The sequence below is a fragment of the Chlamydotis macqueenii genome, chromosome 1, assembly GCF_036417535.1.
Source record: "Chlamydotis macqueenii isolate bChlMac1 chromosome 1, bChlMac1.mat, whole genome shotgun sequence".
Taxonomy (NCBI): Eukaryota; Metazoa; Chordata; class Aves; order Otidiformes; family Otididae; genus Chlamydotis; species Chlamydotis macqueenii.
This window is the reverse complement of record NC_141556.1, coordinates 193,454,627-193,465,840: the sequence shown is the minus strand read 5'-3', so window position 1 is coordinate 193,465,840 and position 11,214 is coordinate 193,454,627. Positions and strand designations below refer to the sequence as shown.

The following is an 11,214-nucleotide window of genomic DNA, read 5'->3' as shown; positions in this document are numbered from 1 at the left end:
CGGGGTCGGGAGGGTTCCCGAGAGCCACCGGCTAAAGGAGGAAAGGAGTTTGGGGACTCAGGGCCACTCCGGGTGGCCTCTTACGGGTCGCGCCCCGCCCAGGAGGGCTGCGGGAGGGCTCACGTGGGGGGAGCGGAACCTATGGGGAGGCAGCGGGAGCCGGGCAGGGCGGTGGGGCCCGACGGGGCGGCGAGCTGTCAAAGCGGCATCCCGGGCGCCGGGAGAGGGAGCAGCCCGATGTGTCCCTAAGCTGCGAGACCCCCGGCGCCCTCCCCCTCCCCACTTCCCCTGTCTCACCCCGCCATGAACAGCGAGGAACAGTATTACGCCTCGGCGCAGCTCTACAAGGAGTCGTGCGCGTTTCAGAGGGCCCCGGCGCAGGATTACAACTCTAGCCCCCCCGCCTGCCTGTACGTCGGCAGGCAGCAGCAGACTCCTTACCCCAGCTCCTTGGGGGCTCTGGAGCAAGGCAGCCCGCCAGACATTTCACCGTATGAGGTGCCCCCCATCACGGAGGATGCCGGAGTCTCCCATCTTCATCACCACCATCACCCTCATCTTCCTCCTCCCCACCAGGACGCGCTGCCTTTCGCAGACGGGGCGGACACAGCGGGGGTAGAGGAGCCCCGAGTGCAGGTGCCTTTCGCCTGGATGAAGTCCACCAAATCGCACGCCTGGAAGGGACAGTGGACCGGTAAGCCCACCCCGCCGCCTCCCTCTGCCACTGCCCCGCCGCTTCCCTCCCTCTCGGCGGGCAAGAACCCCTCCCGGTATCGGCCCTGCCCTCGCTGCGCGGTTATAGGGCGGAGAGGTCCTGGAGGGTCGCTTCCCCGGAACGCTCCTTCCTCTCATTCCAGCCCCACCGAAACCCACTGTTGTGGGGCTGCCACTGTCTGGCTGAACGCCGGGCTGGGAGCTCCGCGCTGCCTGCGCCTCGAGCAATTATTAACGACTTATTTTTCACCAATTAACGAACGCTCACCGAGTCGGGGCGACGTGCGAACACCTCCCGCTCCGTCGACGGGGGAACCTCTGCAGTGCGGTCGCCCCGCGGGCCCCCGAGGGCCGTGGGCGCGGAGACACCCGTGGGGTGGAGGTCTGCCCCTTCCCTGCGCAGAGAAGCACCCCAAAACCCCGGGGCAGCCTCCCTGCCCCTCTCCGCTGTCCTCCCGGCTCTCCCCGGCGCAGAGACCGCCCCCCCACCACCCTCTCCCGCTTCCCCCGTGGGTTTTCACTGCGATTGCACCTTTCCAAGTAAAAAACCCCAGGGCAGGGGGAACAATGCACAAACGCAACAGAGCTGCCAGCGAGGAAGAAACTCTATCTAGGCAGAAAGTTCCGCTGCCCAACAATATTTCTGTCTCTGCCCGCACAATGTTATCGTGTCCTGCGCCTTTGTCACGCCTATACGGCAAATATTATATTAATGGCTTTGTTCAAATAGATAGTTGAAAAAAGGACTGGAGGATTAAAATCACAGTGAAATAGTTTGGGAATCGCATGGGGCAGAGCGAGTGGGGGGATCCCCTCCATTGCCCCAGAAGGAGGTGGATCCGCCGGGTAGGGAAGGGAGCGCTGCCCCACGCCGTGGGCTCGGCGGCAGAGATTGTGCTAGGGTGGGGGGGGAAATCAGATCGTTTTCTCTGTGTGGAATGAATTTGGAGGAAGAAAAAAAAAAAAAAAGAAAAGAATAGATAAGCCGAACTTTCCAACTATCTCTCCCCCCACCCCCGCCCGCTCCCCCGTCTCCTGTATTCGAGGAATGACAAAACCCGCAGCAAAATTAATTTTTTCCTGTAAAAGCTGAAAACTCTCCCCTGCTCTTCTCAGCTCAGCCGGGAGGCGCAGGCCCGGGCTGCGCTGCGCATGGGATGTGTGTAAGCACACGCATCCACGGACTGGTCCTGTCGCGGGTGGAGGGTGCACGCCCGGATGGCGAAAAGGGCGCAGGGCCGTGCCGCCCGCCTGCACAGCGCCCGTACCCAAACCCCAGAGTATTTGCGGGGTACATATTGCAGCCTACATAGCCCAAGGATTTTTTTTTTTAATGGGAATCCTTGGGATTCAGGCATCCGTGGAGTCTGCCGGGCTTTGCGTTGTTATTGCCGGGGAAAGGCGCCCAGAGAAGCCGCGGCTGAGGTTTACATTTACAAATATTTAAATGCATATACATTTATTTTAATATATATTTTAATAAATATATATACATAGATGTATATACACAGATTTGTCTTTATAATTTTTAATGTATATACATGTATTTTTAATATATATTTTAAAATATATATATGTAAGTTTGTACCTATGGTGTCCCCGCTCCTTGCAGGGGGCTTGGACCAGATGACCTTTAAAGGTCCCTTCCAACCCAAACCATTTTGTGATTCTATACACAGGTTTGTGTTTATGAACGTTACACACACAAAATCACGGGAGCAGGGGGTTGAGAGAGTCCGCGTAGCTCTCTTGCAATGGTTGTTTCAATCCGGCTTGCCAACCAGCGGATGACCGCAGACGACACCTCACCAAAACCGTGCCCGGCGGCGTTCCGGCTCTGGCCGAACGATCGCGGGTGTCCGCGTCCCCCTCCAGCCCTTCCCGCGGCCCGGTGCCCACGCAGGACACGTCGGGAACGGCCATTCCGCTGCTGCCGCTGCCGCGAATGGGAAACCCGGGGTTTCACTCACCTGGAGAGTCCGCTGCCTCCCACGGGGGTCCCGGCGGACCAAGGGCTGCTCGGCGGTGCCGTCCCGGGACCCCCATGGCCCTCAGCCTCCCGGTCCGACAGATTTCTCCCCGTTATTTTTGCGGCTTGTGCCAAGGACGGAGGCGCCATCCCAGGCCCTGTCGGGGAGAGACGCCCGCCCTCCCCCGGGACCCCACAGCCTCCGCCCGGGCCTGCGGGCCTTGCGCTGCCGGGCTGGCTTCTCCTCCGGGTCCTAAGGGGAGGTGAGATACTTAAATTTATTTTTTTTTAACAAGTTGTTTGGGTTTTTTTTGTTGTTGTTGTTGTTATTAGTGCCTGTGTGCCACAGAAGAAAACCATTATTTTTGTTGTTATTGCTTTGGGTTTAGGTTTTTTTTTTGGTTGGGTTAAAAAACTGGGAGGTGTTTTACGTTTTGGTTTAGTTTGATTTGCCTTTGGGGGGGGGTTCTTTTTTTATTTTCTTCTTCTTTTTTCTTTTTTTTTCTTTTTCTTTTTCTTTTTCTTTTTCTTTTTCTTTTTCTCTTTCTTTTCTTCTTATTTTTATTTTTCTTCTTCTTTTTCTTCTTTTTTATGTATCTTCCTCTTCTTTCTTTTTCTTCTTCTTTTTCTTCTCCTTCTTTTTTTTCTCCTTCTTTTTCTTCTCCTTCTTCTTCTGTTCCTTTTTCTTTTCCTTTTCTTCTTCTTTTTCTTGTCCTTCTTCTTTTCCTTTTCCTTTTTCTTTTCCTTTTCCTTTTTTTTTCTTTTCATTTTCCTTTTTCTTTTTCTTCTCCTTTTCTTTTTTTCTTCTTCTTTTACTTGAACTCAGAAATTGCCAGTCCCTGAATCCTTTGGCACTTTCAGCGACACTCAAACGGTGACGCTTGAGTGTCTCCCTCGCCTTGAGGGATGGCGTTTCCCTGAAAACCTCGACCCGATTTTTATTAAAAAATAAAATAATCGTTATTAAATAATACAGCAGCGGCCTTAACAGCTGTCGTCAGAACGGTGTGTCGGGCCGGGCGTCTCCCCGAGGACGCCTCCTTCTCCCAGCGTGTTCCCGCGTGTTCCCCCGCCGCGCGGGGGTGTGGGTCGAGGCCTAGCGGGCCGGGACTGACCATCTCTTCTCTCCAGGGGGTCCCTACGTGGTGGAGCCGGAGGAGAACAAGCGGACGAGGACGGCCTACACCCGGGCGCAGCTGCTGGAGCTGGAGAAGGAGTTTCTCTTCAACAAGTACATCTCCAGGCCGCGGCGGGTGGAGCTGGCTGTCATGTTGAACTTGACCGAGAGGCACATCAAGATCTGGTTCCAGAACCGACGGATGAAGTGGAAGAAGGAAGAGGACAAAAAGCGAGGGGCGTCCAACAGCCACGACCCCGAGCAAGACTGCGTGGTGTCCCCCAGGGAGCTGCAGGGCCAGGAGGATCTCCAGCCGTGCCCCACCACCACCCTGCCCTCGGGGGCCTCCAGGGACCTGCTCACCCCCAGCCTCGCCCCCAGAAGGCAGCAGGACTCTCGGTGAGCCCCGGGGAACCGGACGGGATCCGGCTCCCGCGCCGTCGCGCCGTGGCCGCGGCCACCCCTGGCCTGCCCTCCCCCGGGGAAACTGGAAGCCTTCACTCCGAAACTCCCGTCCTGCAAAAATTGAACTAAAGGTGTCCGGCTGTAGCAGAGAAGTTCGGAGGAAGCGGCAGCGAGCCCGGCTCCTCTCCCCCCGGGCACCCAGCTGTGCCGCGGGCTCCTCGGGGCAGCTTCCTCCGGGGAAGGCGGGTCTCGAGTGGCCACCGGCGGTGCCTACAACCCTGGGTGCGCGGAGCGGTTTGAAAACCGGAGGAGAAGCGGGGTGAAGGCCGCCTGACCGCTGAGGGCTGCCGTGCCCGGCGCTGCACAAGCGTGAATGCGGAGCCGAGCATCCCAGACCTTCCCGGGACGGGACACCCGGCCGCCCCCGTCCCTTCCACAGACCCCGGGGCATCGCCTCTACCGAGGATTCCCGCCGCACTATTACTCGCTTCTTTGGAAACTGGAAACTGGTTTGTTTCGTTTTCTTTTGCCTTTGGGAAAAAAAAAAAAAAAAGGAAAAAAAAAAAAAAAGAAGAAGAATTAAAAAAACCCTGAGCGTCCTGCGGGCAGGATTTGTCTCCCCCGATGACCGAGTCCCGATGACCGGCACAGGCACCCAGACCCTACCCCAGGCTCCGCCACGGCTCCGCAGTCGGCGGGGCTCGGCGGGGCGCAGGGCCGCGCTCTCCTCCCCGAGGGGTGGGTGCAAGGCCTGGGGATACGGCGGCAAAAAATAAAAATCCGCGGGTGATCGGCTCGCAGCGAGCGGAGACGCAGATGGGGCTGCGAGCTGAGTGTCTCGGGGCGCAGGGCTGTTCCCAGGGATATTTTCCTTCTGGAAAAAGCTCCTGCCGCTCTTCCTCCTCTCCCGCAAGCTCGGACTCTGCGTAGGAGAGAAGAAACCCCTCAGCAGCACAAGATCCCAGCCCGGCGTGGCTTTCTGAGTGGTTTTTCTCTGTAAATTTGGTTTTACATCCCGAGGTGTAAATGTACCTGCCGGCCTCCGGTGCCTTTTTTTTTTTTTTCCAGGTGTTATTTTTCGTCCTGGCCCGGCCGAAAGAGAGAGCTCCTCCGGGCTGGAGCAGGGCGAAAGCCCGGTCGGGGGCTGCCCTAGGCCCCCTTCTCTTCAGCCAGTGCCCCTCTGTTGCCAGAAACATCTTCCCCGTCGCGGTAACGGCGGGAAGAGGCGTTTTGTACACGGGAAACGAGCTGTTCTAGCGACCGCTTGAAGAGCGTCGGAAATTCAGCTAAATGAGGGGGAAAAGTCCCCCTCAAAAATAGAAACAGCAGCTGGAAAGAAGCAGCAGCTGCCCGGGTTTGCGGTGGGTCAGACGGATCTGCCCCCTTTCCTCGACGGGGAGGCTCCGGAGCTGCCCCCCGCAGCAGCACCCCACTCCAGCATCCCTCGGCGACAGAGGAGGAGGAGGTGGGAGGGGAGTGCAGTCCTAGCCTGGCCAGAGGATGTTCCCAGTCCCACGGCTGAAAGCGAGGGGGAGAAGAAGCAGCTTGCCACAGCTCTTCGGGTTTTGTTTGGTGTTTGGTTTTTTGTTTTGTTTTAGGGTGGTTTTTTTGGTGTTTTTTGTTGTTTTTTTTTTTTCCACCTCACGTGAGACTTTTAACACTAAGGTGGAGATTTGAGCTTGTCTATTGCTTTTATTTCCTTTGGGGGCATTGTGGTGTGCTTGCAAACGGGGACATTTCTGGTCGTTTTTCCTGCAAGTTGCTTGAGAAATTTATCTTCCAAGCCTGCATGTCCTTATTCAACGAAACGCAATGAGTGAGAACCTTACTAATGATTATACATGCAAAATCCATATAAAGCTGTTCTTCTTAAGAGGCAAAGCACCGTATTAATTAAAGTAACGTTTCTCAAACTTTGGGGGATATTAAAGCCATTTTTAAACCTCAGCGTTTCTCATCACTATTTATTAGCATCAACCTGTCACTGGTAACACACAGTGGAAAAATTTCCATGTACCTTTTACAATGTCTGGAACTGAAATCGCAATTCGGGAGCTGCTGTGAAAATAGATCGAGCTGTAGACAAGATATCTGTTGCACAAAATATCACGATTTTCTGCTAAGGTTTGTTTAGTGCATTCACCTGGGTAAGAGCGTAGACAGTGGCTGACATTTTGCCTGTGCTTTCTCTAGTATAATACATTCAGTTTTGATTTTCTCCGTGCACTGCTGTAAAAATGGAGAGGTTGCAGAATTTATATGAATTGTTTGACCACGGTGCCAAGGTGTTTTTAGGAGTGGAAGTAGAATCTGAACTGCATGGTTTAGTTTTAATGAATAAAGTATTTTTTTTTCTCAAAGAATTGACATAGTTTATGGGCTTAGCGCTTTTTAAAAAATATTTTCATTATTTTTACAGCTGCATCAATGGAAAAATCAGCATGAACTGAATCAAGGCAGCTCTGAGACCTTGTTGAGGTAAAGGTCCACGGTGACCTTCACCTGGCAGAGCAGCCAGCCCTGCACCGCACTGGGGAAAGGCAGGGCTAACACGGAGAGTTGGAAGGCTATGAGAGTTCATGTGCCGTGTCATCTCATCAAAGCCAGTTGTCCAGACATATACTTTTTTTTTTTTCCTAAAAGGCACACTCCCTTATGAAACAATTCATAATTTGTATTATGAATTAGTTCATAATTTATACTTAATCACCTTCAGTCCTAGGATAGGGTTTCCACAAGACATTGTAAAAATCCTGTCTTTTAAAATTAGACTAGAAATTAAAATTGTTAGATGTTTTTTGTTTCCTTCTCAGGCAATACACAAATCCTTTAGGCATGTGTGGAAGGAATCATACGTATGCAGTGTTAATTATTTTAAAGAAAAGCTGAGTAAAATTCAGGGTAATTTTCCCCTCCCTGGGTGCATCTGGCACGGGCATCCACTGCATTATTAACTATGGAGCCATTACTTCTACCTCTGGCTCTAGAGGAAGACAGCAAGGCTGCGGGTCTTGATGCAGCTTTGCAGGGGCAACACCTTTACTGCTCCTCCTTTGCTCAGATACACCCCCCAATACCACAGCTACAGCTTTCTTCTCTGCTTCTGCACTACCGAGATATAGATTGTTGTTACACGAAGGATCACAAGGCAGGGAATATTTAACACCCTCTTCTTTCTCCAAGCAGGGCTGAGCATCTAACATGAACAGCACACAGCTAGGCAAGCCCTGGGCGGGAGCTGGGCGCTGCTGTCACACGTAGGACAGATCCTACCACAAAATAATCGTTAGTTTGGCGCTGTCTGAGAAGCTGGATCCTGCAGCCCCTGTTGGGACCATTCTATTGCCATGCTTTGGCTGAGGCTGGGGAAGGGAAACAGGAGCTCATGCACCCCCCCGTGCTAACCCCTGCTTTGCCTCCCACATAGACGACCACGTCCCGGGACCCCGCAGGGATGGCCATAGGACTGGGAAACTGTGCTTGACTCCTGTGTTACAAACCTGTACATTTGCCTGAAAATCCCATGTATGAATAATTATGCCCATAAATCAATTCTCAAAGCAGTGATTTAACCTGAGGTGTGAAAGCCTTTCCAGTCCGACACTGAAGCCTGCTGCCTCCCACGCTGCGGTTGCTGCTGCTGTCATGACCACAGCCGAGGAGAGATGTTGCAGGCTGAGGGGAGAAGCATTGCTCAGGAAGGCTTCGGTGCTTTGAAATGCAACCAGGAATGGGACGCTAGCCAAAGCAAGGTCTGTTGGGCTGGGCAATGCACCTTAGAATCTGGCCTCCGTGTGGGGCAGTTGGCAGGAAGCTAAGCGTTGCGTTTCAAGGCTTATTTTAGGAGTAGAAATGTCATTTGGCTCCCTTTGTTCCTGATGGCTTACAGGGTTGTTCTTATGAGGGGTTTTCCCTTAAGCGTAGGTGACCTGTACACACACACATGCACACACGCAGCTTGCAATAAACTGTGACTCAGAAAGGCAGCTCCCTCCCTGCTTCTTCTACCCTGGATGGTGATAAGCATGACCAGATCTTTAAGGATATTTTTATAGCAGTCAGGAACGTGTCTGGTTTAGCTTCTAGGGAGGACACGGAAATGCGGAAGCACTGCAGTGCCCATGTTAGTAGTGAACACTACCCACTACCATTTATCCACTTCTTACATTAATTTATTATTTGTCCTCATTGCTCCTGTCCCACTGGCTTCCAGAACCCTTCAAAATATCTTTCCACGCACCTTGACAGGACCCATGTGCCCCAGCAGCACTCCAGCTGCGAGCACAAAGAACGGTGGAGCAAAGGGGAAAGTGCACGGAGGTAAGGCTTCTCCTAGTCTCTGCCTTTCTCCATCTCCTCTCCTTCCACCACTCGCTGCCCTGGTACACAACTCCTCTTTTCCCCAGCACTTCTGTGATCGCAACACATGCAGGGACAAATAAAACGCACAGGAAATGAGCCGAGTCCCTCTCTCTCCCCAGCATGCCTCGGTGATGAGTCAGACCTGGCCACTCTTGTTCGTGAAGCAGGAAACTCAAACACGTGGTTCCTCTACTACTGGGTTTTACACACTTGCTGCCTCGTATCAGGGCCTGTTCCAGGAACCATTTGCTTCCAGCAGCAGCACCACTGGAAGGAGGAAAGGCTGCAGTTGTGCTGCCTCTGACCAAGGTGCCTTTAGGTGGGGCCCCATGTTCACAGGAGCCCTGACTCTTGGCTCCACCCACCAGGATCCACTGGGCACAAGAGGCAAGTGTCTTCGCGAATGGCATATTCTTCACACATGACCCAAAAATACATTGGGAGGGAAGTGATTGGAGAGATGAGGGTGAGCTGGACCAACAAGCCAAGAGCAGAAGCATCTCAAGCAGGTGTGGAGCATCCCACTCTGAGAGCTTTGGCAAAGAGAGAGTTGTTGGGCTTTGTTTCATTACAGAGCTGGTCTGGTTACCACAAGCTGGTGCCAGCGGCAGCTTCATGTCCTTCCTGCCCCTTGAACCCGGCCCAGGGGGAGAAAAGAATCTGCTCAAAGAAGCTTTGTCACAGTGCTTGAGATTCAAGAGTAAAACCCATTTAGCAGGCATGGAGACCAGAGGCTATGATGGTTTGTGTTTCCACTTGCAGGACTAGACTTGATAGTGCATGGTGGAAAAGAGTTGTCTCCATGAGGGACTGGTAGCATGCTGGTATTTTGTTTGAGCAGAGGCAGTGTGTGCCATTATACATCTAGCTACTCCTGGTTTGAACATTCCCTGCAGACCTTGAAGTACCGAGCAGAGGCAGGCAGGGATCAGTGACTCCACCAGGCTAAGAAGAAGCCAGACTCAGGAAAGGGTTGTTCTCTCTCTTCGAAGAGAATGAGGACACCCACAGCCCATGTCAGGAGCCCAAGCTGTTCCAGGACCGAGGTGGAGCTAGGGGAGGGATACCAGGTCCTGGACTGTGCAGAGACCTGTGTTTGAACACCACTTCCCTGGGCCCAAACCCTTCTCCAGAGAAAAGCAAACAGCTCCCTGCCGGGAGCCTTAGCTGGGTGCGGCATCGCAGGGCTCCCAAGTCATGTTTCGAACACAACCTCTCCTGCAGAGGAGGCTGTACCCCTCTGCTGCAAGCAGTAGAGAAGTGGTCCCCTTGCATCCTGGCTTTTAACTTCACTTCAGCACAACTGCTCAGATGCCTCTGATCCAAAATACCTATCTCTCGCTCCCTGCCAAGCTTCCAGCAGTGAGAGCTGATCTGTCATCTAGTACGCTCTCTCTCCTTTCCACTGCTAACCCCTTGTTGGTGAGTCAGTATTTGGCTAAGGGTGAGACTGCGTGCGGTGACATTGCTCAAGATAAGCTGGCAGAATAGCAAGACCTGGGTGTTTTAGTCCACTCTGTAAGCTGAGTTTTCATCCCAGGAATGAAAATCACTGAAAGGTGGGGGGTGAGGGTGAAACCCTCTCTACCTAGAAGGCATCAAATCCTTTACCCTGGAATGAATGTGGTAAAATTGGGTATTAAAGTCACAGCTGGTTCTGGAGTTGTGATTGGAAACCTGCTCACAGCCTCACTTTCTGCTGCCACATCATTGACTGTTTGGTTATTTTCACCCCACAGACCTTAGTGAGACAGCTACACTTCAACTAGAAATCTGATGGCAGGTGTGCAAGACAGAATTTCGAGCTGTGCATGAAATTAGGTGGAGGTAAAAGCAGAGAAAAGGACCATAACACGTAGAGCTGCATGACCCTTACATGAGAATAAAGGAGATTCCTTACAAGCATCCCCAAATGAGCAAAAAGATAACTGAATCATAGAATCACAGAATCATAGAATGGTTTGAATTGGAAGGAACCTCAAAGATCATCTAGTTCAACCCCTCTGCCATGGGCAGGGACACCTTCCACCAGACCAGGTCACTCAAAGCCCCACCCAACCTGGCCTTGAACACTTCCAGGGATGGGGCATCCACAGCTTCTCTGGGCAACCTGTTCCAGTGCCTCACCACCCTCACAGTAAATAATTTCTTCCTTATGGCTAACCTAAATCTACTCACTTCCAGTTTAAAGCCATACCCCTTGTGCTATCACTACATGCCATTGTCAAAAGTCCCTCCCCAGTTTTCTTGTAGGCAAGGTTGAAACTGGAACCACTGAGGTTTCTACTGTAGCCTTCTGCCCAAAGCAGGATCACTCCAGACATGTTGCTTTGTCCTCTTCCCTAAGGCCTACAAAGCTGCAGATTTCCCAGTCTTCCTCTGTTCTTGTGCACCGCTGCTCCTACCATGAGTGCCTTTTCCTAACATCTGACCAGTCTTATCTGCTGCATTTAGAGCAGATATGGTTTCTTGTCCTGTTAGCAAGAAGACAGTATATTTCCCTTCTCTTTAGCCAAAGGACAAGATTTTGAGAAGAAAAGCAATTTTCTAAGCAACTCTGGCTTATTAGAGACATTGGCAAAGAGCAATTTCCCCAGAGCTCAAAAAGCAGAAGCTGGAGAGGGTGGGCCTACAAGGTGAGGAGAGG

At 52.4% G+C, this 11,214-nt stretch overlaps 1 protein-coding gene across 1 annotated transcript; it reads left to right on the top strand.

The window, feature by feature from the left end:
• The first annotated feature begins 303 nt into the window (after positions 1 to 303).
• Positions 304 to 4,203, top strand: PDX1 (pancreatic and duodenal homeobox 1). Its single transcript, XM_086742201.1, has 2 exons — positions 304 to 694; positions 3,815 to 4,203. Exons 1-2 carry the CDS (start codon positions 304 to 306, stop codon positions 4,201 to 4,203), a joined length of 780 nt encoding a protein of 259 aa, XP_086598327.1.
• The last annotated feature ends 7,011 nt before the right edge of the window (positions 4,204 to 11,214 follow it).

Bases quoted from the DNA above. Each gene is read 5' to 3' on its own strand.
- PDX1 (XM_086742201.1), top strand. From the start codon at position 304: ATGAACAGCGAGGAACAGTATTACGCCTCGGCGCAGCTCTACAAGGAG. The intron at 695-3,814 runs GTAAGCCCACCC...TCTTCTCTCCAG, and splicing joins CTGGAAGGGACAGTGGACCG to GGGGTCCCTACGTGGTGGAG.